This window comes from Oryzias latipes, chromosome 21 (assembly GCF_002234675.1).
Source record: "Oryzias latipes chromosome 21, ASM223467v1".
Taxonomy (NCBI): domain Eukaryota; kingdom Metazoa; phylum Chordata; class Actinopteri; order Beloniformes; family Adrianichthyidae; genus Oryzias; species Oryzias latipes.
The window spans coordinates 19986979-20013252 of NC_019879.2; the positions used below are offsets into that span (position 1 = coordinate 19986979).

Below are 26274 nucleotides of genomic sequence, written 5' to 3' on the forward strand. Positions count from 1 at the left end.
TTACTGTAAAAAATAAAGAAATTATATATATATATATATATATATATATATATATATATATATATATATATATATATATATATATATATATATATATATATATATATATATATATATATATATATATATATATATATATATATATATATATATATATATATATATTAAGATAGATGTATTTAGATAGTGTAACAAACTACTTCATTAAAACTTGATTAACTTTAATTAAAATGACAAATAGTGGAAATATTTTTTGAATGTTTGATTTATTAATCATAGAAAACACTTCTGCTGATAAATTAATCTAGTGATCTGAATTGGGCTATTAGTTAAGTTTGTCATGTTTTTCAAAATTTAGCTGGAAGGAATGTAATTTTAATCAAATTACCTTTAAGGACAGCTCAGCATTGTACAATAATTGATAAGTATCAAATTTTCACCATGTTGGAAAGCAACCCCCCCCCCCCACCCCTTTTTTTGTTTTTGTTTAAAGTGAACTACAGTTTTATAAAGAGTTAAATTAAATGGTTTAGACTATTAAAATCAGGAGCAGAACTGCCAGAATGATTTCAGATTTAAAAAAAAAGGCTAATGAACAAAGAAGCATTAAAAATTGATGTAAAGTCAGCAAAAACATCTGCTGATTTCCAAAATAGTCGAAATTCAGAATTCCCCATGGGTCCTTTAACCAAAGATGCAAAGTTATATCTTTGTATTTCATTCTTATAAGGAATAAATATCCAGAAATAGTAGTAAGAGAATATGTCATGTAAGAAACACAATAACCTTCTAAAACAGTAAAAGCAGTAACTTAAAAAAAGTTTTCTTTTTTAATAACAGAAGCTTTCAAATACTAAATTACATAAAAATGATTAATTAGCATTAGCAATCAAAAATTATTTTTTCTTTTAATTGTGTTGTTAGATGTCAAAAGTTTTTTTTATATTTTAATATTATTTTTATGTTGGTAGCTGACAAAAAGGGTCTTTGCAGCGCTCACTACTTCCACGTGACGTTTTGTTTTTCTGCGTCACTTCCTGCGCGGCAGATCCTGAACTAAAGTTTTCCCTGTTAGCTTTCCGTTAGCTCCTTTTTACGCCCCATAAGTCGCCTGTTGCACGTTTAAGTATTCATATAAAATGTACGAACAAAAACAGTCTTTGGATTACATCGTTTAAAACAAACGCTGACTGTAGTCTTCAGTTTCTCGTCGTAGTTCAGCATAATCGTTGATTAGCTAAAGGATCTAGCTTCTTTAGCAGCAGGAGTTTGTGTTTTTGAGCGTGAAAGCGTTTACACTCGTGGATCTTCATGAACTGCAGTTTTCCAATCATGTCCAATCGGTTGTGAGTGTGTCAAGCCGTCATCTGAAGTAGCTCCCAGCAGCCAAGTCCCTCAACATGTCCAATCAGCTGACTGCTGAGCAGCAGCGAAAGATCGAGGAGAACAGACGGAAAGCTTTGGAGCGGAGAGCAGAAAGACTCGGACAAACTGTCAGCAGCACGAAGCAGCCTCCGGCGGGCTCCAGCACTGGGCCAGGACACGCGCAGGCCAAAAAACCAAGTGCCCCCCTCCACCCTGCTGGACCTGATGATCACAGTGGAGCCCCGGCTCCCAAACACTTTGCTCCATCTTTCCAAAAGGTGCAGCAGAACTTCAGCAACCAGATCCCAAGTTCAGGTGGTCAGGGCAACTTTGGCTCATCAAAACAGGCGAGTTTTGTATTCAAATCAATTTCTTGAGAAGAAAATTAATTTTTTACCATAGCTTTGATCTTATTGTAGATAAAAGTCCCTGGTCCAGTTTCTCAGACAAACCAACATGCGAAGAACGTCCTGCCTGCTGGAGGACAACTCAATGCCAACACAACAAAGTCCCCCTCCTGCAGCTCTGGAGGTGCACTCGGGTCCTTCTACAATCAAGTCAGCAAACCTGCACAAGCTCCCCCAGCAAAGTTCACCCCCTCCACCTCTGCCCCTATGAAAAAGCCTGCCGTCTCTGTCAGAGGAAAATGTGTTCTTCATTCAGAGAACCGCTTCAGAGTGGAAGTGGGCTACCATGCAGAGCTAATAGCTGTTTTCAAATCCATGCCCTCAAAGAATTATGGTAAGCGCTGCACCTCCTTCACTCATAACTGATGCAGAATTTAGATCAGACAATGAAAGGTTTGATCTTTATCTCATGCAAATTAGCGTTATTTGTTTCAGTCGTCTGTCAGTAAGAAATGTTAAAGTCCCGTTCTGCTCGTCTTTTGAACTGTGCTCCTTTAATTATGGTTATGCTGCTTTTAGTCAAAGTCAAATTACCTAGGACATAGTTTCTGCAGAGCGGCAGTAATTCATTAAAACTTCGCTTCTGAGCTGTGAGCGGGACTGTTGGTGCGAAGTAAGCCCGTCCCTACTTCCCATCATCCATCTGTTTACATGCTTTGCTGCTAGCTTCGTCTGCAAGCAGATGCATCAGAATAGAGCAGAGCTGGGAGCCTGTGGCCTGCCGTTGTAGCTTAGCTGGGCCTGCACGATAAATCGCAAATTTATTGTTATCGCAAGATCAAGCTGTGCAATACGTATATTGCAAAAGACAGAGTAAATTGCAATATATGGTTACCTGCAAGCTGCCATAAGATTGCTAAATGGACGCCTTCACGTTGTTGATCAATCGGATGGAGCTCTTTCATGTTAGATGTTGGCCTCCTATGTAGACTAGGGGTCAAGTCTTATTTAAATTAAACTGTTGCAGCAAAATACAAATGATGTTTTTGGTTGTTTTGCTATTTGTTCATGTATCGCAATTTATATCGTCATCGCAAAATTGATCACTAATATCGCAAATTGCGAGTTTTCCCTACTTCTACTTCACAACTACAAGCTTTTTCTAATGGCATTTTTTTTGTCTGCTCCCGAGTCACAACAATTTCAAAAAAGAAATACTTATTAATGCAATTTTAAGATTCATTTTCTATGTAAATAACCTCCATCATCAGAAAAATATCACGAAAACATGTTAGAAACACCAACCAAATTTTTCATTAATCTCTGTTACCTTTTTTTTTTCTTGTTCAATTATTATGCTTGTGTTTGTGCTTTTATTTTGAAATGACACAATCTTTTGTTGCCTTAGATCCAACTACAAAAACATGGAACTTTAGTCTGGATGACTACAGACAGCTAAGTATGCCAACAAACTGCCAGAAACAGGGTTTTATTGTTTTAAGTAAACTTAAAGGAATCATTAGCACTGTTTGCATCTTTCTTCTCATCCTGCAGTGGAGGAAGCAGCTGCCATTGCCTCAGTGTCTTTGAGGCCTCTGGAGGGAATGGAGGCGGTCAACAGTGGAGCCGTCCAGCCTCGTGACGGTGCGGCGCTAACGGCGCTGCTGAAACTGTGCAATGGTTGGCAGAAACCTGGAGCCGCTATAAAAGGACAGTGCATCCTGGTGTCTCGGACAAGGTTTGAGGTTGACATCCTTTACCATGCCGACGTCATTGGAGCATTTAAACAAATGCCTACTAAAAGCTACGGTAACAAACGCGCACTTATGAAGTTTCCTAGCTGTGCTGTTTGTGTTTTTTTTACTTGTCTTTTTCTTTTCTTGTAGATATGAACACTAGAAAGTGGAGCTTCTCGCTCACAGACTATGGAGGACTCCGTGAGTAACACAGCTGTTTAAATATTGAGCTCCCTCATCTTCGATACCATCTTGTCTAACGGTGCTGTGTTCCGTGCTCAGTGGATCTCATCAGTGGGATAGCAGCAGTGGAGGTGGAGCCTCTACCCAGGGCAATAATCCAAGCTTTTGCTGCCAGGTTCGATGGGAGTGAAGCCAGGCCTTCAGACATTCCTGAGGCAGACCTCTCCAGCATCGACCCTGCACTCACCTCCAGCCTCATGCCCTTCCAGAGGGAAGGAGTCAAGTAGGTGACTGTGCAGCCAGTAATGCCTCTTCTGCATTCAGTGACATATCAAGAATATGTCATTTAGAATACTTCTAGGGTTTTGCAAAGTACTTTTCATTTTTGTGTTTGTGCTATTTACTTTAATGAACATGAGTTATTCATTTTTAATTTGTTTTTGTCATGAGCACAGCTTTGCTGTGGCCAAACAAGGCCGGCTCCTTCTGGCTGATGACATGGGGCTGGGGAAGACGGTGCAGGCCATCTGCATCGCTGCCTACTACAGGAACGAGTGGCCTTTGTTAGTGGTGGCTCCGTCCTCCGTGCGGTTCACCTGGGCTGAGGTAAAAAATGAATCGTCAAATGGATTCTGCACAGAAATCACTTTACAAAGGAGTTCAGTTGTTTAAATGGGGTCAGTAGATTGTATATGTAGGCTATGCCAAAATACTTCATTAAAGTAAATTATTTAGTTTAGTATGAAAGACAGTTTTTACATTAACAGTGATTTAAATTGAGCATAGATGGAACTTTTATTAAAGACCCACTCTGATGAAAAATGTGTTTTTGTGGCATTTTTCTTATGATGTAGAACATATATAAAGAAAATTAAGCTTAAAGTTGCATTTAAGAGTATTACTTTATTCTGATTGCTGTGAATCAGGAGCAGATGGAAAAAAATCCAGTTTTAAAAAGAGCTTATTTGTGATAGAAAATATGCCAGACAGGCCCCAACTTCCCTGCTCTTAGCTCAGCAATGGGGAATGGGAAGGGGAGGCGGGGTCGTGTTATGCTAACAGTCCCGCCCACAAATCAGGGGTTTAATAATCTACTGCTGTTGCTCTGCAGAAACTATGTCCTAGAAAACGACACAGGTTTTTTTTTTTTTACTTTTTAGCTCAAAATGACATAATCATAATTAAAAAAATGAGGATTTCTTATATTTAGAAAACAACATAAAAGTTTTTCTTTTGCCTGAAAATAACAAAAATCACATTTAGCAAATAGACTTTTTGACAGGATGCTGATTATTTTCAATTTAATTACTGACAAATTTAATTACTGACAAACAGTATCATCAGCACCTTTTGTCATTTATTTTTCCTACATTGTCGGTGCTTCCTTGTGTTCTTTGCTCAGCCTGCAGCAGCGTCGTCTGCTGTGTCGGCTCGTTTTCAGATGAGCTTGACTTGGCCTCATCTCTGTCAAAGACGATCCTCTCTCAGACCGATCGCTTGAAATAAATGCTCCCATTAGGAGCAGAAATCGCAGAGTAGTTATGTCCAATTAAAGAGGACACTTGCCCTGTCAGAGTCACTTTCTCTCTGCACTGTGAGGCTTTTGCGTTTGGGCAGATCTATAGCGGCGGGCGGGAGCTATAATTTCATGCTTTTGAAACCAGGCTGACAAGCAAATGGCGAGCAGCTAAGTGGGTTGTCAGGAACATTTGGGCCCCAGTGGAAATTAGGGGCAACACTGTTCCAGAAGTGAGCTTGACTTGGTGGTCATTGATAACAACTGATAGTAACAAATTCAGGATAGCTTATATTTCATCAACCGCTGAAGTTCTGGTGACGAGCAGAAAATAAATCAAGCATTATTTTGAGGAGCTTTGATTGGTTGATTGATGTGATCCAGGCCTTCCGACGCTGGCTCCCCTCTCTAAGCCCGGACTGCATCAACGTGGTGGTGAAGGCCAAAGACCGTCTGAGATCCGGATTGGTCAACATCGTTAGCTACGATCTGCTGAACAGGATGGACAAACAGCATCCAGGTCAACCATTTAATGTTCTCATCATGGTGAGTTAAAAGCTGAATTCATAACCTGAATTGGATGTTTTCCTTAAAGTAAATGTTTTTTCCTTTCTCTTGTAGGATGAATCTCACTTTCTGAAGAACATGAAGACCGCTCGCTGTAAAGCAGCATTGCCTCTGCTGAAGGTTTGGGACAGACATTTCTGTCTTCAAGTTCATCCAGTTTTTGATCCCATACTGTTAGCCCCAGTCATGTTTTGCAGGACTAAGTATAAATAAACGCCTTAAAAGTTTGTTGATTTTTTTTTAACCAAGCGATTGGTTTAGTTTTTGTTTTTGTTTTCTGCCTTCATTTAGTCAAAATTCCTCATTTAGATTAAAAAAACAAACAGATGATCAACAAAAACACAAGTTGTTTGTTTTCCAAAAAAAAACCAAAATTAAACATAAAAAAAAAACATGTAATTATTCTTTCATCATCATTATTGCTACTAAATTACATACAAGTGAAATATTTAATTTTTTAACCCTATTCCAAGCTGTAGTACATCAAAGCATAGTTTAAATAAAATGTTTGAAGAGGGGAACATTTGTGAACTAATATGTAAAGATGTGTTGATTCATCCACATTATTTTACATGTTCCTCACCATGACTATATTTATTAAGGTGTGCAATTTGTCATTTTGTCTTTAATTTACTGCTAACAAAGAACAGAATGCAATTTTGATTTTGTTAATTCACTCTGCTGCTAGTTATCTTACGACACATTGGTTTAGGTTAAGTACAGTTTTCCATCGCCATAGTAGAGAATAGGGATGCAATGATTCACTTTCCTCACGATTTGGTCCAAACCCAAATTTTTGGGTCACGCTTTTGTTTCTGTTCGATAAATGATTTTATTTCAAAACAACAAAAAACTGAAAATTCAGGCAGATCATTTTTTTAATATGTTCTAGTAAGCAAGAAACAATGACTTAACCTTTCAGTTGGCCTATACTTTGTGAGCCTCGTGAAATGTAATAAAACAGTCAAATCCTTCTTAAATGTAGCTCAACACTAGTTTGACCCTTTCAACGTAAAGATACTGGCATGCTGTCGGGATGCACCGATTCGGTTTCAAACAGAGAATTGTGGCATCCCTAGTCGAGAATAATTGTTTCATCTGTTTTCTGGGTCAGGACATAAGAAATGAAAGTTTATTCTAAAAACAAAACAAAAAAAGGTTAAGTTCCCTTCTCACCTGTTTTTTCTCTCCCTCAGGCTGCAAAGAGAGTCATTCTTCTGTCTGGGACTCCTGCAATGTCCAGACCCTGTGAGCTCTACACCCAGATTCTGGCTGTCAGACCTACACTCTTCCCTCGCTTCCATGAATTCGGCTTGCGATATTGTGATGCCAGAGAGGTACCAGATGTGTGAGGAGTCTAACTCTCTTCAATAGTTCTTATTCCAGAAAACCTTGTGAGAAAAAAGGTTCAGACTAAGATTGGCTGACATTCGTTGTGGAAGATTTAGATACCGTAATCTAAGAACCAGTGTTATAAGAGCTGACAGGTTTGAAAACACATTTCTAAACATGAAACCAAAATTAAGTAGGTTTTTGGTCAATTGCGGACTCATCAGGTATATTAAACTGACAAAAATAACTGATTGCGTTTTCATTTAAACCCCATTTTACGGAAGAGGAGTAGAGCCATGGAGAAAAGAAAAAATAAAGGGCATTCTGACTTTAATCTCAGAATTCTGATTTTTTTCTCAGAATTCTTACTTTATTCTCAAGAAAAAAGTCAGAATTCTGAGATTAAAGTCCGAACTTTCTATGCCCTTTTATTTCTTTTTCTATGGCCCTAATTCTCTTCTGTACCATTTAACATGAATAAATATTTTTCTTTCACAATGGGTATGTATGATGTATTACTGCTTGACAATAAACCAAAAGTGTTACTTCATAGATTTATAACGCCATTTAGGAAACAGATTGTTAAAAAGAAACTGTTAATCTTGCTGTGATTGAATAAAAAGTATATATTTTTTTACCTGCGCTTCCTGCAGAAACCTTGGGGCTGGGATTACTCTGGCTCGTCAAACCTTGGAGAGCTGAAGCTGTTGTTAGAGGATTGTTTGATGCTGCGCCGCCTCAAGTCTGAGGTCCTTTCCCAGCTGCCCGCCAAACAGCGGAAGGTGGTCACGGTCACCATAGACGGCGTCAACACCCGGATAAAAGCTGCTCTCTCGGCTGCAGCCGCAGAGCTGACCAGGAACCATCGCAGCGTACGTCTTTGTTCCTTTACAGCCTGGAAAAGCCCAGAAATCTCACACACACATCAAAATGGTTGTTCTTAAACACTTAAGTTGCTCAGTTTTTAAAAATATCGCACATGATCTTCAAGTTTTAAAGAATTTCAGGTTAAACTATTTTAACTTTTTTTTTTGCTGTTAACAGGTTTTCATTTGAACAAAAAGCAGATTTTAAGCAAATTTGTTGAATTCTTTTTTTTAAGATTTGAAGCGTTTCTTGTTGTCTTTAAAAATTTTGATGTTTTGAGGGCTTTTTCTTTTTTTATGAGGATATTTTTAAACAGTTTATTTGTTCTCGTTTAGATGTTAAAGTGTTTGGCTTAAAATGACAAAATCCACTTTTATTAGTGCAAATATCTCCTTTGTGGTTAGAAAACATAATCTTATGTCATTAAATGTTTTTAAAAATTAATAATTCTGATTCAAAAGAATCATTTTATGCTTTATTTTAATCCACTTTAATCAAACAGTGAACGTTATAGCATCTTCTGGAACAAAACAACATTTAAAAAAATATTTCTGGGGTCTGCTGTTTACAAGGTTACAATTCTAGTCCAGGCTCTAGGACAAAAACTGCAAAATCTTTTGTTTATCAGACAGAAATATAGGATTTATTATCTTCACATGAGAAGCCTTCAAGCTTTCAAACAACTCCGATTATTTCATTGATGTTTGAGGGTGATTATGCATAATCACGCTCCTCATCAGAGTAATGGCAGTCCTATCAAATCATCAAACACAATCTGCTGTCAGTTTTCATCTTCCGTTGTTCCTTATCTCCTCTGCAGAAAATAGAGGAGAAGGAAGCCCTCCTCGTCTTCTACAACCACACAGCTGAAGCGAAGCAGCAAGCCATTATGTAAGTTCAGAGCCTTCGTTAGTCAATGAAATGGGCTAAAGTTGGAGAAGTCTGACTAATCAAACGGGTCTGAAGTTCAGAAAAGTGGGATTTCCTGTGTGCGTCTTTGAAACGATGCATCCTTTCTTCCCGGTCAGGGAGTACATCACAGACATGCTGGAGAGTGGGAGAGAGAAGTTTCTGGTTTTTGCTCATCATAAATCAGTTCTGGATCACATCACCTGTGAACTGGATAAAAAGGTAACACACATAAGATGTGAAACTGACAGAAGTGGTTGTATTATTTTGATATGAAAGAACCCAGATTGTTCAGATGTAAAAAGGTTTTTCTTTCTTTTACATTGATTTTAAGAACGTTTCTTGACTTGGGGTTAAATTTTGTGTAATGATATGTGGGTGGTGCTGACATAATGACTGAAGGAGATAATTTTCTTGTATAAGTGTGACTGGAGATTAGGGATAGTTTGTTTAGAGCTTTTCAAAAGCTCACTACAGTATTCCCTTGTTTATCGTGGGGGGTTACATTCTAAAAATAACCTGCGGAAGGTCAAATCCACAAAGTGTAGGGGTGTAACGATTCATTTTAACAATTTGATTCACATCATATTTTTGTGTTTGCTGATTCGATTCATAGTCGATATTTTTTCATTTTGATCGATCCAATTCTCTGATCTAAAATCGATCCAGGACATCTTTAGCCAAAAATTCCACCAGTGTGACTCAGAGATAAATACCTGGATACTGAACAGTGCAGGTGAAGTTTCCCAGATTCCTTTTATTTTCTTGCAAGATAATCAAGTGTAAATGAAATATTATATTCTTAAAAAGTCCCCAAAAGAGGTGTGTCTATGTTATAAAGTAAAACCTCCGTCTTAAAAATGTACCTCTAGAATGCCTTCTCAGATATTCGATCCCACAGTTATCTGCAGTTTTAAGAAAAAATATGGGCACTGTGAATTTTTACATGTTGGGTTTGATAAACATGTGAGTTTTTGTGACATTAATGGAAACAGGTAGGGCTGCACGATATGAGGAAAACTCGCGATATGCGATATTGGTAATTAATATTGCGATAACGATATACATTGCCGTATATAAACAAATAGCAAAAAAAACAAAAACATCATTTCCATTTCACTGCAACAGTTTAAAAATATACTCCAAATGACCCTTGTCGACGTAGGAGGCAAACATCAAACATAAAAGGGCTCATCTGATTGATCAAAAACGTAAACGGGTCCTTCTGATTGGTTAAATGCATAAAGGGATTTATTTCATTTGTTCAATATTTCAAGCTGCCATGAGTTTGTTTTAGCACATTTAAGGTAATCATTTATTGCGATTTTTGCCGTCTTTTGCGGTATGCATATTGCACAGCTTGATTTCGCGTTAACGATAAATTTGCGGTATACTGTGCAGGCCTAGAAACAGGCTTTGTTTTTCTGTTTGCAGTGATTTAGTTGAATATTCAAACACTTTTTTGTTCAATTCATGCAGAAATCCAAGTCATTTCTTTCTTTCGTTATCTTTCATGAAACATCAAAAATACAAAGACACAAATACAACAAAAGTTTTACAACTTCATAAATGGAAAGGAACAGTTTGAATAAAAATCCAAAGGGTTCACATACTTTTTCTTGCAACTGTCCATAGTCTGGATTCTTGTTCCATTAGTTGCTTAGAATGATTAAGTAAAAACAAACAGGGAATGAAAAAAAGTTCTTTCCACCATCAGGGCATCAGCTACATCCGTATCGACGGTTCGACTCCATCGGCGGAACGACAGCAGCTGTGTGAAAAGTTTCAGTACTCAACCAAGACGTGTGTGGCTGTGCTGTCCATCACTGCCGCAAACATGGGAATCACTCTGCACACAGCGGACCTGGTGATCTTTGCAGAGCTCTTCTGGAACCCCGGGGTGAGCTGCAGACCCTCAGCCCTTCAAAAGGCCACCAAAAACTCTGTTAGATCCACATACTGGCTCTGAAGTGAAATGCACTTTGCTTTCAGATTGTTGCTCCATTTATACATGGTTTTTGTTGAATTTGGATCATCTGTGCATTTATGTTCCCCTCAATTTGAAATGACCATAAAAGCTTTGAAAAACCCAAATATTATGACTCTGAGGAATTCTGGAAATTTCTATAAATGTGTCATTATAGTTGTTGCTTTTATATCCATTTACTTTCTAGCGCTTTAAACTTTTCTCTGTTATTTTTTATTTTGCATTGTTAAATCATCCAGGAGCAGAACATCATTAGTGCTTATTGCCTCACTGCATATTATTGTGAATTACCCAAAACAACCATTTAACAGACGTTTAAAGATTGTTTTGTTCATTCTGGGGAAAATGCAAAATTCCCAATTGAGGTGTTAAAGAAAAAAGGTTAACAGTACATTAGGAACTCATGATTAATGTAGCTTTATCCAGTTTCATTTCGGAAACCTAATGAACTGATGTTTTCTTTAAACTGCATTTCAGCCGAATAAACAGGGAACAGTTAGAGCACAGGGAAAGCAATAACTCTTATTTTTCCCCCCCTTTTTTTGTGTTTTTTCCTCTTCTGCAGGTTCTCATTCAGGCAGAGGACAGGGTTCATCGAATCGGGCAAACAAACAATGTGAACATTCATTACCTGGTTGCCAAAGGAACTGCTGATGATCATCTGTGGTACGTGTTAATCTGCTGGAAGTCACGGATGATTGAACTAGTCTGATTGTTGCTGATTTTTGGCTTCCTGACGATTATCCTTTTGTTGTTTGCCACCAAACTCAAAGATGAAGCAGTGTGGGGAAAAAATGAATTGAATTACCTGACTGAAATGCAGATTGTGAGAAATAAAAAATAAAAAATCAATGTTAAATATATGTATATGTGTTTTGATGCAGGCCAATGATCCAAGCAAAGATGAATGTTCTGGAGAAAGTGGGCCTGTCGGAGTCGAACCTCTCAGACAATGCACAAAACTCCAGTTTCCATTCAAAGGTAAACTTTTTCTATACATGCATGTCTAGTGTGAAGTATGACTGTCAGTTATACTAAAGCTGTTGCTACACAGGAGGCTGGATCTTTCCAGGATGGGAAAACCATCTTAGAGATGTTCCAGAGGTCATTTTCTGCAGATGAGGACATGGATGAAGCCCTCCTGCTGGAGGCTGCAAACGAGTGGGAAGACCCTCCGTCAGAAGACATGGCGCCTCAACGCGACTGCACCGATGCTGTCAATCAAGGCCGCGGTCAAAACAACCTCAGAAAATATTTTAGTAGATGATTATAAAAGTTGGATAATTTCAGTCATTTATTTTAGACAAATACCTCTAAAGTTTTCAGCCTATCATGACTGAATCAATACTGAATTATAAATGTTCAGTTTGAGGCCAAACCAAAAAATGTATTTATGTATGTATGTATAATTTTTTTGATAAATAAAAGTGAATTTAAAGCCAATTGTTTTGGATTTGTACATTGACTGTATTACGTTTGAAGTTTGTGGAGAGGTTCATTAAAGGTTTAATGAAATAAACTGTTCAAATTATAACCCCAAACCGCAGAGCAAACACTAAAGTTCACCCACAGGCACACCTGGATGGAATGTGCACAGGAAGCCAGAAAAAGGGAATTAAAGTAAAGTATGTATATGCAGAGTCAAGTCTATCAACGTTGCCATGTTCACTTTACAATTGAAGAAACCCATCTCATCATAACTGCAAAAGTTTAAAATTTTACTGCAACATTTTTTTTTAAACTTGCAAAAAACATGCTTCATATGTTGGTGACTAAATCGTCCTTTAGATGTGTGTGGCGTGACCAGCAACACTGTCCAGGGTGTATCCCATTTTCACTCAACAGTAGCTGGGTCGGCCCTAGTGACCCTGAATAGGACTACGCAGGTTTAGACAACAAATTATTGTTCTTTTAGACTCAATTTCTTTTTTTTTATTTTTAAGCTAAAGTACTTCTTAGCTGTTGTTATTCATGTGAAATAATGCAGCTAATTACTGTAAAATAAAAATCACACTCATGTTAGGTTGATCTGCAATGGTTTAGTTTGTCTCAGTGTTGCTCAGCTCTTCTTCGTTGCTGATGTCACCAAAGATGAGCTGGATCTCCTCCTCTGCATGCTGCACATTGGAGGAGCCATGAACCGAGTTCTGGAGGATGTCAGAACCAAAACGAGCCCTCAGGGACTCCGTGGATGTCTCTTTAGCCTTTGCTGGGTCAGAGGGGCCCATCATGACCCTCCATTCCTCTACAGCATTTTCTTTGGTCAGAACAAGCATCAAACAGTGTCCCCTAAAAGAAGCAACAATCAAATTTATACTTGTGAAAAACATCTGGATGACAACATTCTTATATTTTCTAACTTTACAAAAAGTTTGGTTTGTTGTTTTACTGATTACAGGAGGTGTTAGTCTTATAAATCATTTATAAGGCGCTGTTAAAACATGTACAGTATACATTAATATGTGAAAAACTTGCCTTGGACAGACAGAGATTATTATACAACTTTAAATGTCTAAGTTGCACTGCAGCAGAGCATCTGAGAGGATGTGCGTTTTACTTTCCACCACTGCCTTCATGCAACAGGAACCAGAAAAAGACTGATATTTTGGGATGGACTCAGTCTGGTTATTTTATTATTAATTTGCATCCATCAGGAACTGAATCTTAAAGCTCTGATGTGAGTAAAAATCCAATGACTTTATTTGCTAAAATGTGAACCCTTTCAGTCATTTGGGGCTAAACAGAAACAGCTGTCAATGTAAAAAGCAAAGCTGGTCCTTATTTAGGGAGCCCGTCACTACAGGGGTGTAACACCAAGGTAATGATCACTTTGGTGGTTAACCATGATGTTGAGAAGAAATCTGATCAACTCCCACCCCCAGCTAGCATAGACTGTGTGACAAAAGCATTTTCAGCTTTCATTTATTCTCATAAAGGTTCTGAGGTGAGCAAATGAGTCAGAACTATTTCAAACTGAGTCACAGTGAATTTTTCCTCCATATTCAGAAGCTGCTTGGTTTCTTTCCTCCTTTTCTCCCATTCAGAATAAAATTATTTGATTGTTCCTTTTGCAGAAAACGAAAAGGGGACACATTATGCCACAACTTAATTACTTGATCATACTAATTAAAGTGTGAATGTAAAATTGCTGTCTTTATTTGAGGGTTAGTGTGTTCTTAATTCACCAAAATCCCTTTAGTTGAGTTTTTCCCCCTAATTTGAACTTTAATTAACGTCTGTGAAACAAAATAAATGTCTTATGGATTATCTCTGTTGCATGCTTGAAACAAAAATGACAGCAATATATGTGAAGATGTTAAAACAACTTTAAAAGGAAGAACTTCCCCTTCCCATCTTCATAATTATTTCTTTACTTCTCAGCTATATTGATATAAAAGAAAGTTGCTCTTTAAATGAAAGGGAAACGTATTATAAGAGCTTCTTAGTACAATCAAACAGTTACACATATAATTGAGTAAAATGATGATTCAGGCTGATGTGCCAAGCTGAGCCCATCTCTCCTGTGAACTGTCCAACTGATTGTGTAACGATCTTGTGAGGAGGCTAATCTAAGTGGAAGATGACTTTGGAGAATAGATGTGAGGCTGATAGAATGAAATTGATTTGGACACTCAAGCTACGCTTTTCCTAGGCTGCCTTGACTCTGAGATGAATCTACTGTACTTGATGGGTTTGTTGTTGGATCTCTGAACCGATCCCGTGCCAGAGAGCAGGTAAAGACTTACTGACAAATATAATCCACCAGCTTGGTGAAGAAAGGCTTCTCCTTGTGCTCTTTGTAAAGCTCCTCAGCCAGCTCTCTGGACAGCACCATCTCCTTCTGCTGTGTCACAGAGAAACCTCTGTCACGGATCTCCTCCAAAATGGTTTCTGTGAAATTTCAGACACAAGAGACTATTTGATGAGTAGTCTTTCAAACACGCACGAAAATTGCAGGCAATTCCAGAGAAGCAAGAAGCACCTCTGTGTTGCTCCATTGCTTCGTGTTTGATCACTGCCAGGGTGTTCTGCTTGGGAAAGAAGAAGCTGATCTCTCGCTCTGCTGCTTCCTGGTCCTCACTGCCATGAATGTGGCTGATGGGCTCATTCTCCACAGGAAACTGGGCCCTGAGACTGAGCAGGACACCAGCATGACATGTTTTATTAGATTTTCATAAAGCATTCACAGTTAGTGCAAACAGCGTGAAACAATATGTGAGTTTGCATGAAAGGGTGTAATTTCATTTCTGGTATTTCTTTTTTATTCTCATTTGAAACTGACAGATAAAAAACAGAAATGACAATAAAAAGCAATAGAGGAATGTTTTTTTGCAGCTTAGATGGAGAAGGACACATAAAATCAAGGATTATTTCCTCCTTTTAATCAAAACTTGCCAAGGTGAAAAAAGAGAGGTCAGAAGAAGAGTTTCATTCAACAAGCCATCACATAGATTAGCTCTGAAACATCCACTGCCTTCATATATCTAATTATACCACTGTGACTCTGTGCACTCCTTCCAATGGCAAAAAGCAGGGAAGAACTCATCACTCACCACTCAGGATTCTCCGCTTTGGCTTTATCAAGGTCAGAGGGACCAATGATGTTCTTCCAGTGATGGACAGCCTCTTTTCCAGCAAGAACCATGGCTGCTACTGGACCACTGTAGATATAAATGCATTGTCTGCAGCAGGACTGTTTGCCTTAGAGATGACTAAAAGAGTGGGTTACCTGGTCATGCTTTGCAGCAGAGCTGGAAAATAGTCCTCATTAATATGTTGGAAGTACAGGAGTCTGACCTGCTCCTCGGTCAGCATTACCTCTCTTTGAAGAGAGACTGTGAAGCCGGCTTTGTGAATCCGAGCCAAAATCTCCTCTGGACAATGTTAGACGAAACAGCAATGAATTAAATTTGAGCATGTTTTTAAGAGGAACAAAAGTATGAAGTTGGTTAAAAGTTTGAAAACTTTTAACCAAACACCTTTGTTGCAGAGTTCAAGCAAAGTGTTATAAAAATGAAAAAGGACAGTCAAGTATCGGTGCACTTGTGCATTTGGCTTGAGCAGCACCTCTGTTCTCCCTGGCAAGGCCGGGCCGGATGAGAGCCAGTGTCCTCTCCACACGCTCTTCCTCCCCATCCTGCTCCACCCTAAAGTTGGGAAAGAAGAAGGCAAGCTCCCTGCTGGCGTGGTTGCTGTCCTCACTGCCATGAACCGCGTTGTGCAGTGTCTCTGTGCCGTACTGTGCCCGCAAGCTGCAGGAAACAGAGTGGGGAGAGGAAAAAGAGGGGGCCAGATGGTAGCTCGGCTGGTACTCGACCAAAGAGAAGCATAATGTTTGGGTGTGTCTGATCAAGTACGCAGGAATGTGTTGTTCAGTGCTTGTTCCATACTCTAAACCGACTCCCGGTGCTGCAATCAGCAGTGCAGAAATATGTATAGGTGATTTTCAAATATTTCTTATACTTCAAAAGCACAAGAAGTATGATTTCATCAAAGCTTATCTTCTAGATTCCAATCACAACGATGCTTTCAAGGTTTTTTTTCTTAAACAATACATCGTATCCATTTACTGACCATTCTGGCTTTGCTCTTCTGGCTTCGCTTACGTCTGTTGGGCCCATAAACTCAAGCCATGCTGGTAAAACACTGACTGAGCTGTCGGTATGAGATAGCACCAAAATATGGCAGTGACCGCTGGACATGAACTGAACCAGGTCCTGAAAGCAAGGCTGGAAAAACACAATCCCAAACAGGAGAGAAAGAGCACAACACCGATTAAAGTAAATAAAATCAAGGATTTTGCCTTTTTAACTTGAACTTATCAATTAATGTACTGAAACTTTAATATCAAAGTAAAAAATAAATTAGACTTTTGTCTTTGCTGCATGTGTGAATCTTCAGCAGTGGCTTAATCATAAACAGCATCAGAAAAAGCTGCTTATGCTGCATCTCTATTTTTAGCCCAGTGTGAGAATGCAGATGGGAGTCTAATGTATTGCACAGAAACTGAAATGATTTTTTTCTTCATTCTCTCAATAGTATGTTGGCTTAGAATATCAATGACCTCCTTTACCCTAGCAAAAATTCACTATGCAAGTGTCAGGTCTTTCTTTATTTGGTTTTGCTGCTTCTCCACCTTTCCCAGTCATTATGAATGATCAATTCTTTTTTCTTATCTGCCAATATACCTCTTCTGCTTTGTGTTGGTAAAACCTCCGAGCCTCAGCCTCAGTCAGTTTATGCTTCTTGTGTGCGAGGATCTCAAATCCAGACTCTTGAATCTAGCCAGGGGAGTAATGTCAACGGAATCAATACATGTCAGTGGAAAGGCTTGAGACAATCAGATCTCCTTAAAGTGTGAGCAGTGCTGATTCACCTTCATAATGATCTCATTTGTCTTTCTGTGTGAAACTGCATCTGGTTTAATGATGGCAACTGTGTAAGATTTACCAGCGGGAACTGCAAAGCGACAAAGAAGTCGATCAATCCTGAGCATATCTGTCAGAATCTAAATGGGTAAAAATGACTTCACAGCTGCAAAAGCAAATGCACCAAATGCAACATTGTACCATATTTAAGTCTTTGTACTGTACCAGACATGACTTGTTTATTTCCCAACTTCCCATCTTCATTTTCATCATCCGAAATGCAAAAAGGTTTTATCTGACACAAAACAAAAGGAAAGTAAAAGCAGTTTTTTTTTTAATGTAAGAACTAATGTTTTGGTACTTTTGAAATTTATAAATCTGCTTTTTATTTCTTTAAAAATGGAAGAAAATAAACAGAATATTGTGAGATTTATAATCTGTTTGTCTTAAAGACACTTTTAGCCTGGATTGAGATCAATAACATCATGGATAATAGATTTGTGGCCAGGCAGAGACAAAAACAAAATACAAGTTTAATGACTGTTAGGGTACCAAATAAAATCAGAAACAGACAAAAGGAAGTGGAATTTCATAACAAAAGGAAGTCTTGTTAATCAGATTAGCAAAACATGGAGCTGACGAAAAGAAATTTTATAACAGAGACTAGTTTAAAAGCCAACCATTATTTTTGTACATAAGCATTCAAAACATAAAAATCTGTATTACTTCAGACTACTTCAGACTACTTGTGTAATGCACAAGAGAAAGTGCATTGCACAATTCTCACCGGTTTGTGTTGACCACCTTCGTTCAGGCTTTGTTTCTCCTTTGCCAGCTGTTTCACAATCGTTCTCTGAAGCAATGGAGGATTAGCTCTTTGCAGCACACCCACCAGCATCCCGTCCTGTTCACAAACAGCAGACCCGTCATTTTCATTTATTCAAGAACATCTTTGAATGATATTTAGCAAAAATGTAATCAATAGAACCTTTTCTAAATGTATTGTTTGTGTAAAAACAGCATAAAATAGTTTGATTTTAGAAACATTTATGATCAAATGAATGAGGCCTCAGACAAACCTTTTAAATCTGCCAGTATTTGTCATTTCTAAATTAGATCTAGATAGGTAAAAATTGTTTATTTGCTTGTTAATTGGCCTTTAGCAACAATAATTTAATGTACCGGTAGTTGGCACAATTAACAGGTTCTGACCTGGATCAACCAATTGATGCTTCTTCACTAGCCTGCACTCATTCACTACTAAGGGTGTAAGGGTAGCAGGGTGTCAACGCAGGTTGGGGTTAATGCTAAGGCGTGGTTGCAGAGCACTAATGCCCAAGAACCCTAATTTTTTTTCTCCTGTTAATTTGTTGAATCGTCACATAAACCAGTGTTGACCTAGACTCAGTGATCAAACGTTCTTTCCTTGGAGTGACTGCAAGAGTCCAAGGACAAGTGCCTGCAGAACAAACTAAAAGAATATGATACAAACATTGGTAATTTATAGACAGAGTTTATCCAAACAACCCTATGAAACAACCTGTGGTTGTTTAGTTGTATTTAAAAGCAGCTGAGATCAAATTTCAAAATGCACATGCTCTTTGAGGCAGCTCTTTGTTTTTCCCAAATCATTGTTGATGACCTTGAAGTTATTTTACAGGGACATTCTCTCCTGTGAATTCTGCTTACTAAAAAAAGGGTTTTCACTTGGCAAATATCTCCATCACTACAAAAATCTGAACTTCAAATTCCTTAAACTTTAAGCATATATTTCCTTCTCTTTTTGTTTTTCCACCAAGAAGACGTTTTGTATTACACTTTTATCATCCACTTTACTGACATAAAAATTCTGCAAAAATGATCAAGGCTTGATAATTAGATATAACTCTCTCTACACCTTTAATTGCAGTAAGGTGTTACTTCATTTTTTATTGTGATTTTTTTTCCTGTTTATTCTGCAGAAAGGCAGACCTCTCAGTTTCTTCCCCCTGTCTCCTTTGGATGATTCACAATCAAATTAAACAAATTAAGAGATGATTGCCTGCATGTTGGTGCAGTGGTTAGATGGTGAGAAGGCCCTTGTCAAAATTTTCTATAGGCCTGCAGGCTCTTGTCATAAAACAAATACTATGCACCCCCCTGCAAAGTTCTAAGAACTTTGTGTACAATTTTCTTATTTGCAATAGGCTAAATGATGTTTTGAGCCATTGTAAACTTCTGACAACAACCTGTGACTGCTTGAGTTCCAGAACATTCAGGGCCAAACAAGAAGAACAGATTTACTCTAAAAAAATGTTTCAATCAAAACCACTGTGGTTTGTACGTCTGAAAAGGTAACTATTTGTCATGTTCATATGATTTACATCTAGAAGTTTACATTGAGCATTTGTTCATGAATAATAAAATTTTATAATAACCCAGATCTAATATTGACCAAAAACAATTTCCATCCAGACAGTCTTTTTATTTTATTTTATTACTGATCTTAAAATATAAATATATAAAATAAGGTAAAAATGATGGCCCTCAGACACTTTCACCTCACCAAATCTGGCCCTCTTTGCAAAAAGTTAAAAAAATGAAATCTTAATTATTTTTCAGATAAAAAAAATTAAGACATACCATAGCTTTGTAAAAAAAAGTTTTTTTTAACCCTTGTTCTATCCTAGGCACTTTAACATTGGGAGTTGGGTCATCTGGACCCTATTAGACAGTGCGCTGAACCTTTTTTCTTCAATGATTTGTGATCTTCACTGGTGTCCATAGATTACATGAAATCCTCTTCACCTTTATCCACCTTTCTCATTGTAGGGAAAACACGTCAATGCAAGGGTGAGGTCATAGGATAGCACAAGGGTTAATAATGGCACAGTAAATAAACCATGTTCTTCTGCACATTTAGGTAGGCTACTTCAACACAAACTCAAACCATTAAGTGTTTAAAAGAGGGGTCAAAGTTTCCATGACTTTAGACACACTTACTGCATAAAACAGGAAGGTGGGAATACATTTTCCCCGGAACATTTTCAAATCTTCAATGCTGTCTGCCTCAGCCTGCACCACACACAAATGCAAACACGTCACCAAATAAAAACACCCCTTACAATTGATTTATTTACTCATTTATTTTAACTAGTGGAGACCTACGGTGGCAAAATGCAGTAAGACATCACCCAGCTCGTTCTTAACTTTTCTCAGGTGTTTGACAATAGGTTTACAGGGGCCACACCACTTTTGGTAAACATCCACAACTGAAACGAAAAGAAAAGAAAAAGTTTTCCCAGATGGGTACCTTTTTAACCTGCAGTTACTACATTTACCACAGAGGGGAAGCAAAATACAACAAAAGCGGCACACAAACTGTCTCCAAGCCCCCGTCAACAGCTGTTTTACAATGATCACAATTAGAAATGTATTGTGTTCTAGAAAGAGAAAACAAACCAACAACAACTAAATGAGCAGAATACCTGTCAATCCTTTGGTGGCCAGCATTTTCTCCCATTGTTTTTGATTTGTGATAGACACCTGCAACATAAAGCCAATATCATATCAATAGAGTTGCAAAAATGACCCCAAACACCCTGAAATTGACAAACTCCGTCACGTTGATCAAACCTGTAAAGTTGCTTCCTTCTTTTTGACTGCCATTTCAAAATAAAAAAAATTTTAAAAGCTAAAACAAATAAATAATCAATTGAGCGCGATGATGAAAAGAACTGAAATAATCCGTCAATTTGATTTATACTTTTAAAAAGCTAATTTAATATTATTCATGTATTTTCCAAGCGTAATCGACGGTCTAAAGGTTTGTTAGGCTGTTTTGTTGCTTAGTAACGCCCTCTTCCGTTATATCCTCCCCGGAGAATTAACCGGACGTGTCGTAAATTTGGGATCAAAATCGTTATTATAAACTAATGCATTTGCTCATCTGTCTATGACGCATTTTAATTATTCATTTAACCACAAAAAACCGAAGGCTAATCTCATCAGTACTTTGTTGTCTCAATTTGATTTATGGTTCTAAAAAGAAGAAACAGTAAATATGCTAAAAGTCTAAGCTTCACTTGCATGACCACCAGAGTTCACTGTGGTCCAAAACAATCCATATATATCTGACTATATATTACATAAGAATATCAAATGTAAAAATAAAACAAGGTTTTGATTAAAAAAAGCTGAAATACAAAGCACTGAATAAAGCACTGAAATATTTTGTGTTATAATATGATTTTAATGTAAAAGAGATAAAACACAAAGAAGGTAGATTAAAGTGAAGATGACGGTTGTCACGCCCGTCAAGTGTACTTGAATCATTGATAAAATAATTTAATTACGTGATGTAGACGAAATTACTTTTGAAAAGGAGATAGTTTTTTTTTCCCTGGCTACAATGTGACCCACTAAAGAGTAGGGCCACGATTATGTCAATGTATCTATGAATAAACAGATTTAAAAAAAACAAAAACAGAATGGAATAAAACTTTATTGATCCCACAAATGGAAATTAACTTGTTACACAGTTCTATTAAAAGCAGCAGATAGATAACAAATAACCCTAAAAATACTATTATTATACTACTAAAAAAACAACAATATTTAGTGTCCAGTGTCTATGATGCATTGTGGAGTCTAATGGCTCAGAGGAAGAAAGAAATCTGCAAAAGCGATCCTTCCTGCAGCGAGGTGTAAAGTGCCTCTGACTGAAGGAGTTCCCCAGTGCACCCGTGCTCTCTTGCAGAGGATGATGATGAAGAGGGCTCTCCATGACGGATTGCAGTTTCTTGTAATTTAATAACTGCAATTTACTTGAAGTTAAATGATGTCAGCTTTATCTATAAAAAACACAAAAAGCTAAAATAATGTGGAATAAAAAAAATTTCTCTCCAGTAATTATGTATGCATGCATCTTATATCAAGGTACTTTGTTGAGGACCACCAGTGGCAGACACTTATTTGGACTGCACATAGAGTCTACATTTCTCACAACAATCCACCAGTCAGTGTCGGGTACCGGGGGCCAGGGCGGTTAGGTTAACCTTCCCTTCCGAGTTGGGGCTTTTATTTTGTTAGGTTCCTGTTTGGTGTTCCGTTGTGCTTTTGTTGACTTGACTTCTTTCATCGCCAGCACCTGTCTACTCACCTGTTGTCAATCACTGTTGTGTATATATACCTTGTGTTCCTCCTCACTTGTCACCGGATCGTTCTCTTATGACTGTTACTAGTGTACGAGTCTCAGAGCCTTCCTCAGGATTAAAGTCCTTGTGTTTCACAGCTTCTGTCGTCCTGCATCTTGTGTCCACGTCTCCGTTCCCTGACAGTCAGTTTACAGATTTTTTCCATGCCCTAACTTTTTGGACCTGCATTGGCATATAGATGGATTGTGAGGGTTAAGGTTTATTGTCTATTGCGTTTTGATTTGTGTCTCAGCTTCCATGGACTTTTAATTTAGACTGACAACAGAAGAGTTTTCATGATCCTGTCCAACTGTCTGAGAGCTTGTTCTATGACAGATAACAGAAGAAGCCACAGGGATGAAGAACAAATCCAAGGATAACATGACATGAGTAACTGAGAATCTTGAAGTAAAATACGGTTTCTACAGATACACAGCATCTTTTGCTTGGTCTTTTACATGAATTTTAATGACTTACTGCACTTAAATGGTTCTGCTCCACAGCCTCCTCCCTAATAAACGAGGATCTGAGAAACAACCAATGCAGCTGGAGCAATTAAATAACAGCACAGATCACAGTGAAATGTGACATCAAGTGGGAATTCTTAAAAAAAAAGCCAGAGTCACTCCTATTAGTCCAGCAAAAACATTAGTTTTTCTTATTTAAGCAGCATTTGAAGTTAGACATGTTTGCACCCACTGTTTCTCTCCAAGAGTTCATTACACATCCAGAGGTCCAGATGGGAACAACAACTTTCTTCCTTCATCGTCTTTATCATAGCAACTGTGACAGAGTCCTGAGAAAGCTTTTCTATATATATCTATATATAAGCATGATTCATTTTTAACATCACATGTAGTCCTCTGAGGGTTCAAGAGAACGATACATGAAAGAGATTGCTTTGGTTTGTTAAGTCAATGACAAAAACAGATTTGATTTTTCGGTTTTATTTGTGTTTTTCAGCCTGTGACCTCTTCCTCATCAAATGTCATCAGTAATGACTGCTGCAGCCTGCCTGTTGTTGCCTGTGGTTATAACAAACAGATATGCAAACTGGCATCTGACTGCCAGCAGGGAGAGGATAATACCAAAGAGCAGTGAGACACGATGTCTTTCAGCAACATGAGGCTTAGCAAACTCAATATTTGGCACATGTACAGGATACAAGTGGATGAAGATACTTATAGTCAATTTGCTTTACAAAGCAGGGAGAAATCACTCCAATAATTGATTTTTTGTGATGCGTGCATGTATATACACAGAATAAAGGAGACTGTTTGAAAATGAATGCCTCCTGATTCATTTAGCTTTTAAAATTAGTTACTGCCAAACATGTGAGAATTATAAGGAGCTCTCTCTGAAAGCTGTAATCTGCCAAAGGCCTTTTTTTATATAAATGATGAAGGTCTCAGCTTGAAATTGTTACCATTACTAATGCCAGACTTGCAGGGTACAATACGACCCATTTCACAGCATCTCTAAGGAACTTTATTCTCTCTGTAGATTTGAAATCACCACTTATAGTCCTCCCTGGCGGACTGTCCTTTAATCTCAGCTAGACAACAGCAAACACCGTGGATTTGAAGTTTCCACAGCACAGAGGATTAATCACTATTAGCGAAGCCTAAGCATAGTAGTTATGTTTAAGCCTCATTAAAAATAAAAAACATTTGTTATGTTTATTTTCCTGGATGGTTCGGCCTACGAGCTGATATTGAGGCTCAAAGGACTTTAGTCTAATTATTAAGAAACCAATCTGTGAAAAGCCCAATTATGCTATAGTGATGAAGTGCTTTTTGTCCAAACAAGTTTTTAAATTTCTTTACTTTTTAATTTTGCCACAGGGCTGCAAATGGGTTGAAGAAGAAAAAAAATCAAGTGTTAGGATTGTGCATTTTCTGTATATCAACATCAAATCCCAAAAAGATGCATTGTAACATTCTAGATAATGCTCTCTTCTACCATTACCCTGTGTTGCATTTATGATGCTTGTTGTTTGCATTTCCAGAGATACATAAAGGTCAGCTGTGAGCATTATTGCTGGCTTGCAGCTAAAAGCATTTGAGCTGTCAGCGGGAGTTTTTTGAGGAATTTGTGTCACACACGTGTTTATGGCAATTGGTCTTCTTCATAGAAGAAGGCAAAAGTAGCTTTGAAATCACTGAGAAAAACTACTTACGTTAAAATACGAAAACCAACAATCAGAAAAAATAATGTGACAAGTTTTTTGTGTGTGAAGAAAAAGCATTAAAACAACAAAAAAACAAATAAGCATTACTTCAGACACAAACTGGAGCCCACATACTGAAAAGCAGTGTTTCAACACATGAATATCCTCCAGCAGAGGATGATGCTCTGGGATTTTTTAATAAGTACTATTTCTTCAGTATGCTGGTGGCATTCTTATCAGCTCCTCCAAGCTTGAAACTTTCCCTTCAGCAAAACAGCAATTGAATAAGAAAAAAGGACTAATTTTTCCTGGCATTCATTCACCGTGTAAAATATCAAGAAATGTTGAAATGAAAGAATTCGAAAGGCTTTTTCATCTGACTTTTTCAACGTGCTGTTTTGAGAAGCAGTGCTTCAGAGCATCATGAGCTGAATGGAACGACGCACAGACAAAGTGTTTGATCTGTCAGTCTTTAGCAGGGCCTCCGGCTTTCACCTGGACTGCATCAGTTACACTCCCAATATATGGTTCGCTCTTTTCGGCTCCATTAATAAAGATTTGACCACCATTTGCTTGGGGAAATATTCAAGCCACGGGAGATTGCACAACCAGTCAGTCTCATATACCAACAGACAGTGGCGGTGATTAACTGTCTGTCTGTAAAAACAGGGGGGAGCTTCATTGTTTTTTTCCCCCTGACAGCCGCCTGCAACAGCGACAGAGGAAGCCAGTATGGAGGAAGTCATCTGCAACTAAATAAAGACCGCCAATGGCTCTGTCAAAGACCATTAGGCAAATTGCTTTACTTGATAAATGTATCCTTCTTTCTTGTATTTCTTATTTTTTCTCTTAATGGCTCTTACATGTGGTGCTCAAACACACACACACCCACCCACACACACACACAAACATATATGTATGTATATATATATATATATATATATATATATATATATATATATATATATATAAATTGTAAATTTCTAGTACTGTAGAACCACTAGAAGTCTGGACAAAAAAAGGAATTTGATGGAAAAGTATAGATGTGAATATCACATGATGTAAGGTTTTTTTCCCAATCGGTGCCATGGTAGGCTGCCAGTTACCATAGGTCTGTGTTAACTTACTTGTTTTTGTGCTATCGTTTTTTTTGGTTATTCTCTTATTAAGTATATGTTTTATTATCAATCTGCTGTTCTATCTATCTATCTATCTATCTATCTATCTATCTATCTATCTATCTATCTATCTATCTATCTATCTATCTATCTATCTATCTATCTATCTATCTATCTATCTATCTATCTATCTATCTATCTATCTATCTATCTATCTATCTATCTATCTATCTATCTATCTATCTATCTATCTATCTATCTATCTATCTATCTATCTATCTATCTATCTATCTATCTATCTATCTATCTATCTATCTATCTATCTATCAGGCTAAGCAGTACAACATTGCTGCAGTCAAATCTTTCTCCTCACAGAGAGCAGCTGTGGCTCCACAGCACCATTAAAGTCAAGTCTCTATTATCTGCTGAGGTTGAAAAAGCTTCAGGTTAATAACTGCTGTCACTCAGCCACTTATTTAGCCCTGCTGCTTTCAGAAAGCTGTTTCCCCCCTAAGTACCCCTAGTATATGTCCATGTTTTCAGACATAAACTTAAATATACATTTCCTTTTATTTTTAGTATTAGTAAATACAAAATGCATAATAAAAAATGCAGTTGGTTAATGTCAAATTAAA

The 26274-nt window shown here is 37.6% G+C and overlaps 2 protein-coding genes across 3 annotated transcripts; one reads left to right on the forward strand and one right to left on the reverse strand.

Annotated features, from left to right (window-relative positions):
• Window positions 1-979: 979 nt before the first annotated feature.
• smarcal1 (SWI/SNF related, matrix associated, actin dependent regulator of chromatin, subfamily a like 1) lies at window positions 980-12252 on the forward strand. The gene is made up of 17 exons (XM_023950843.1): window positions 980-1712; window positions 1785-2106; window positions 3121-3171; window positions 3267-3521; window positions 3599-3649; window positions 3731-3914; window positions 4087-4237; window positions 5532-5693; window positions 5769-5834; window positions 6911-7051; window positions 7700-7918; window positions 8734-8804; window positions 8942-9044; window positions 10540-10722; window positions 11375-11475; window positions 11694-11790; window positions 11864-12252. Exons 1-17 carry the CDS (start codon window positions 1401-1403, stop codon window positions 12074-12076), a joined length of 2682 nt encoding a protein of 893 aa, XP_023806611.1. The 5' UTR covers window positions 980-1400; the 3' UTR covers window positions 12077-12252.
• Window positions 12253-12828: 576 nt separating this feature from the next.
• Window positions 12829-21020, reverse strand: LOC101170553 (thioredoxin domain-containing protein 6). Of its 2 annotated transcripts, none has more exons than XM_004081710.4 (15): window positions 20793-21020; window positions 20645-20702; window positions 20325-20428; window positions 20160-20231; window positions 17965-18081; window positions 17403-17472; window positions 17186-17268; window positions 16998-17090; window positions 16384-16538; window positions 15877-16061; window positions 15539-15683; window positions 15363-15470; window positions 14792-14943; window positions 14556-14700; window positions 12829-13098 (listed from the first exon to the last, which is right to left on the reverse strand). In XM_004081710.4, the coding sequence occupies exons 1-15, from the start codon at window positions 20823-20825 to the stop codon at window positions 12849-12851; spliced, it is 1770 nt and encodes a 589-aa protein (XP_004081758.1). In that variant the 5' UTR covers window positions 20826-21020; the 3' UTR covers window positions 12829-12848. The 2 variants fall into 2 exon arrangements, with proteins under 2 accessions (XP_004081758.1, XP_020568672.1); XM_020713013.2 differs by having other exon boundaries at window positions 17379-17472; window positions 20793-21018.
• Window positions 21021-26274: the final 5254 nt, after the last annotated feature.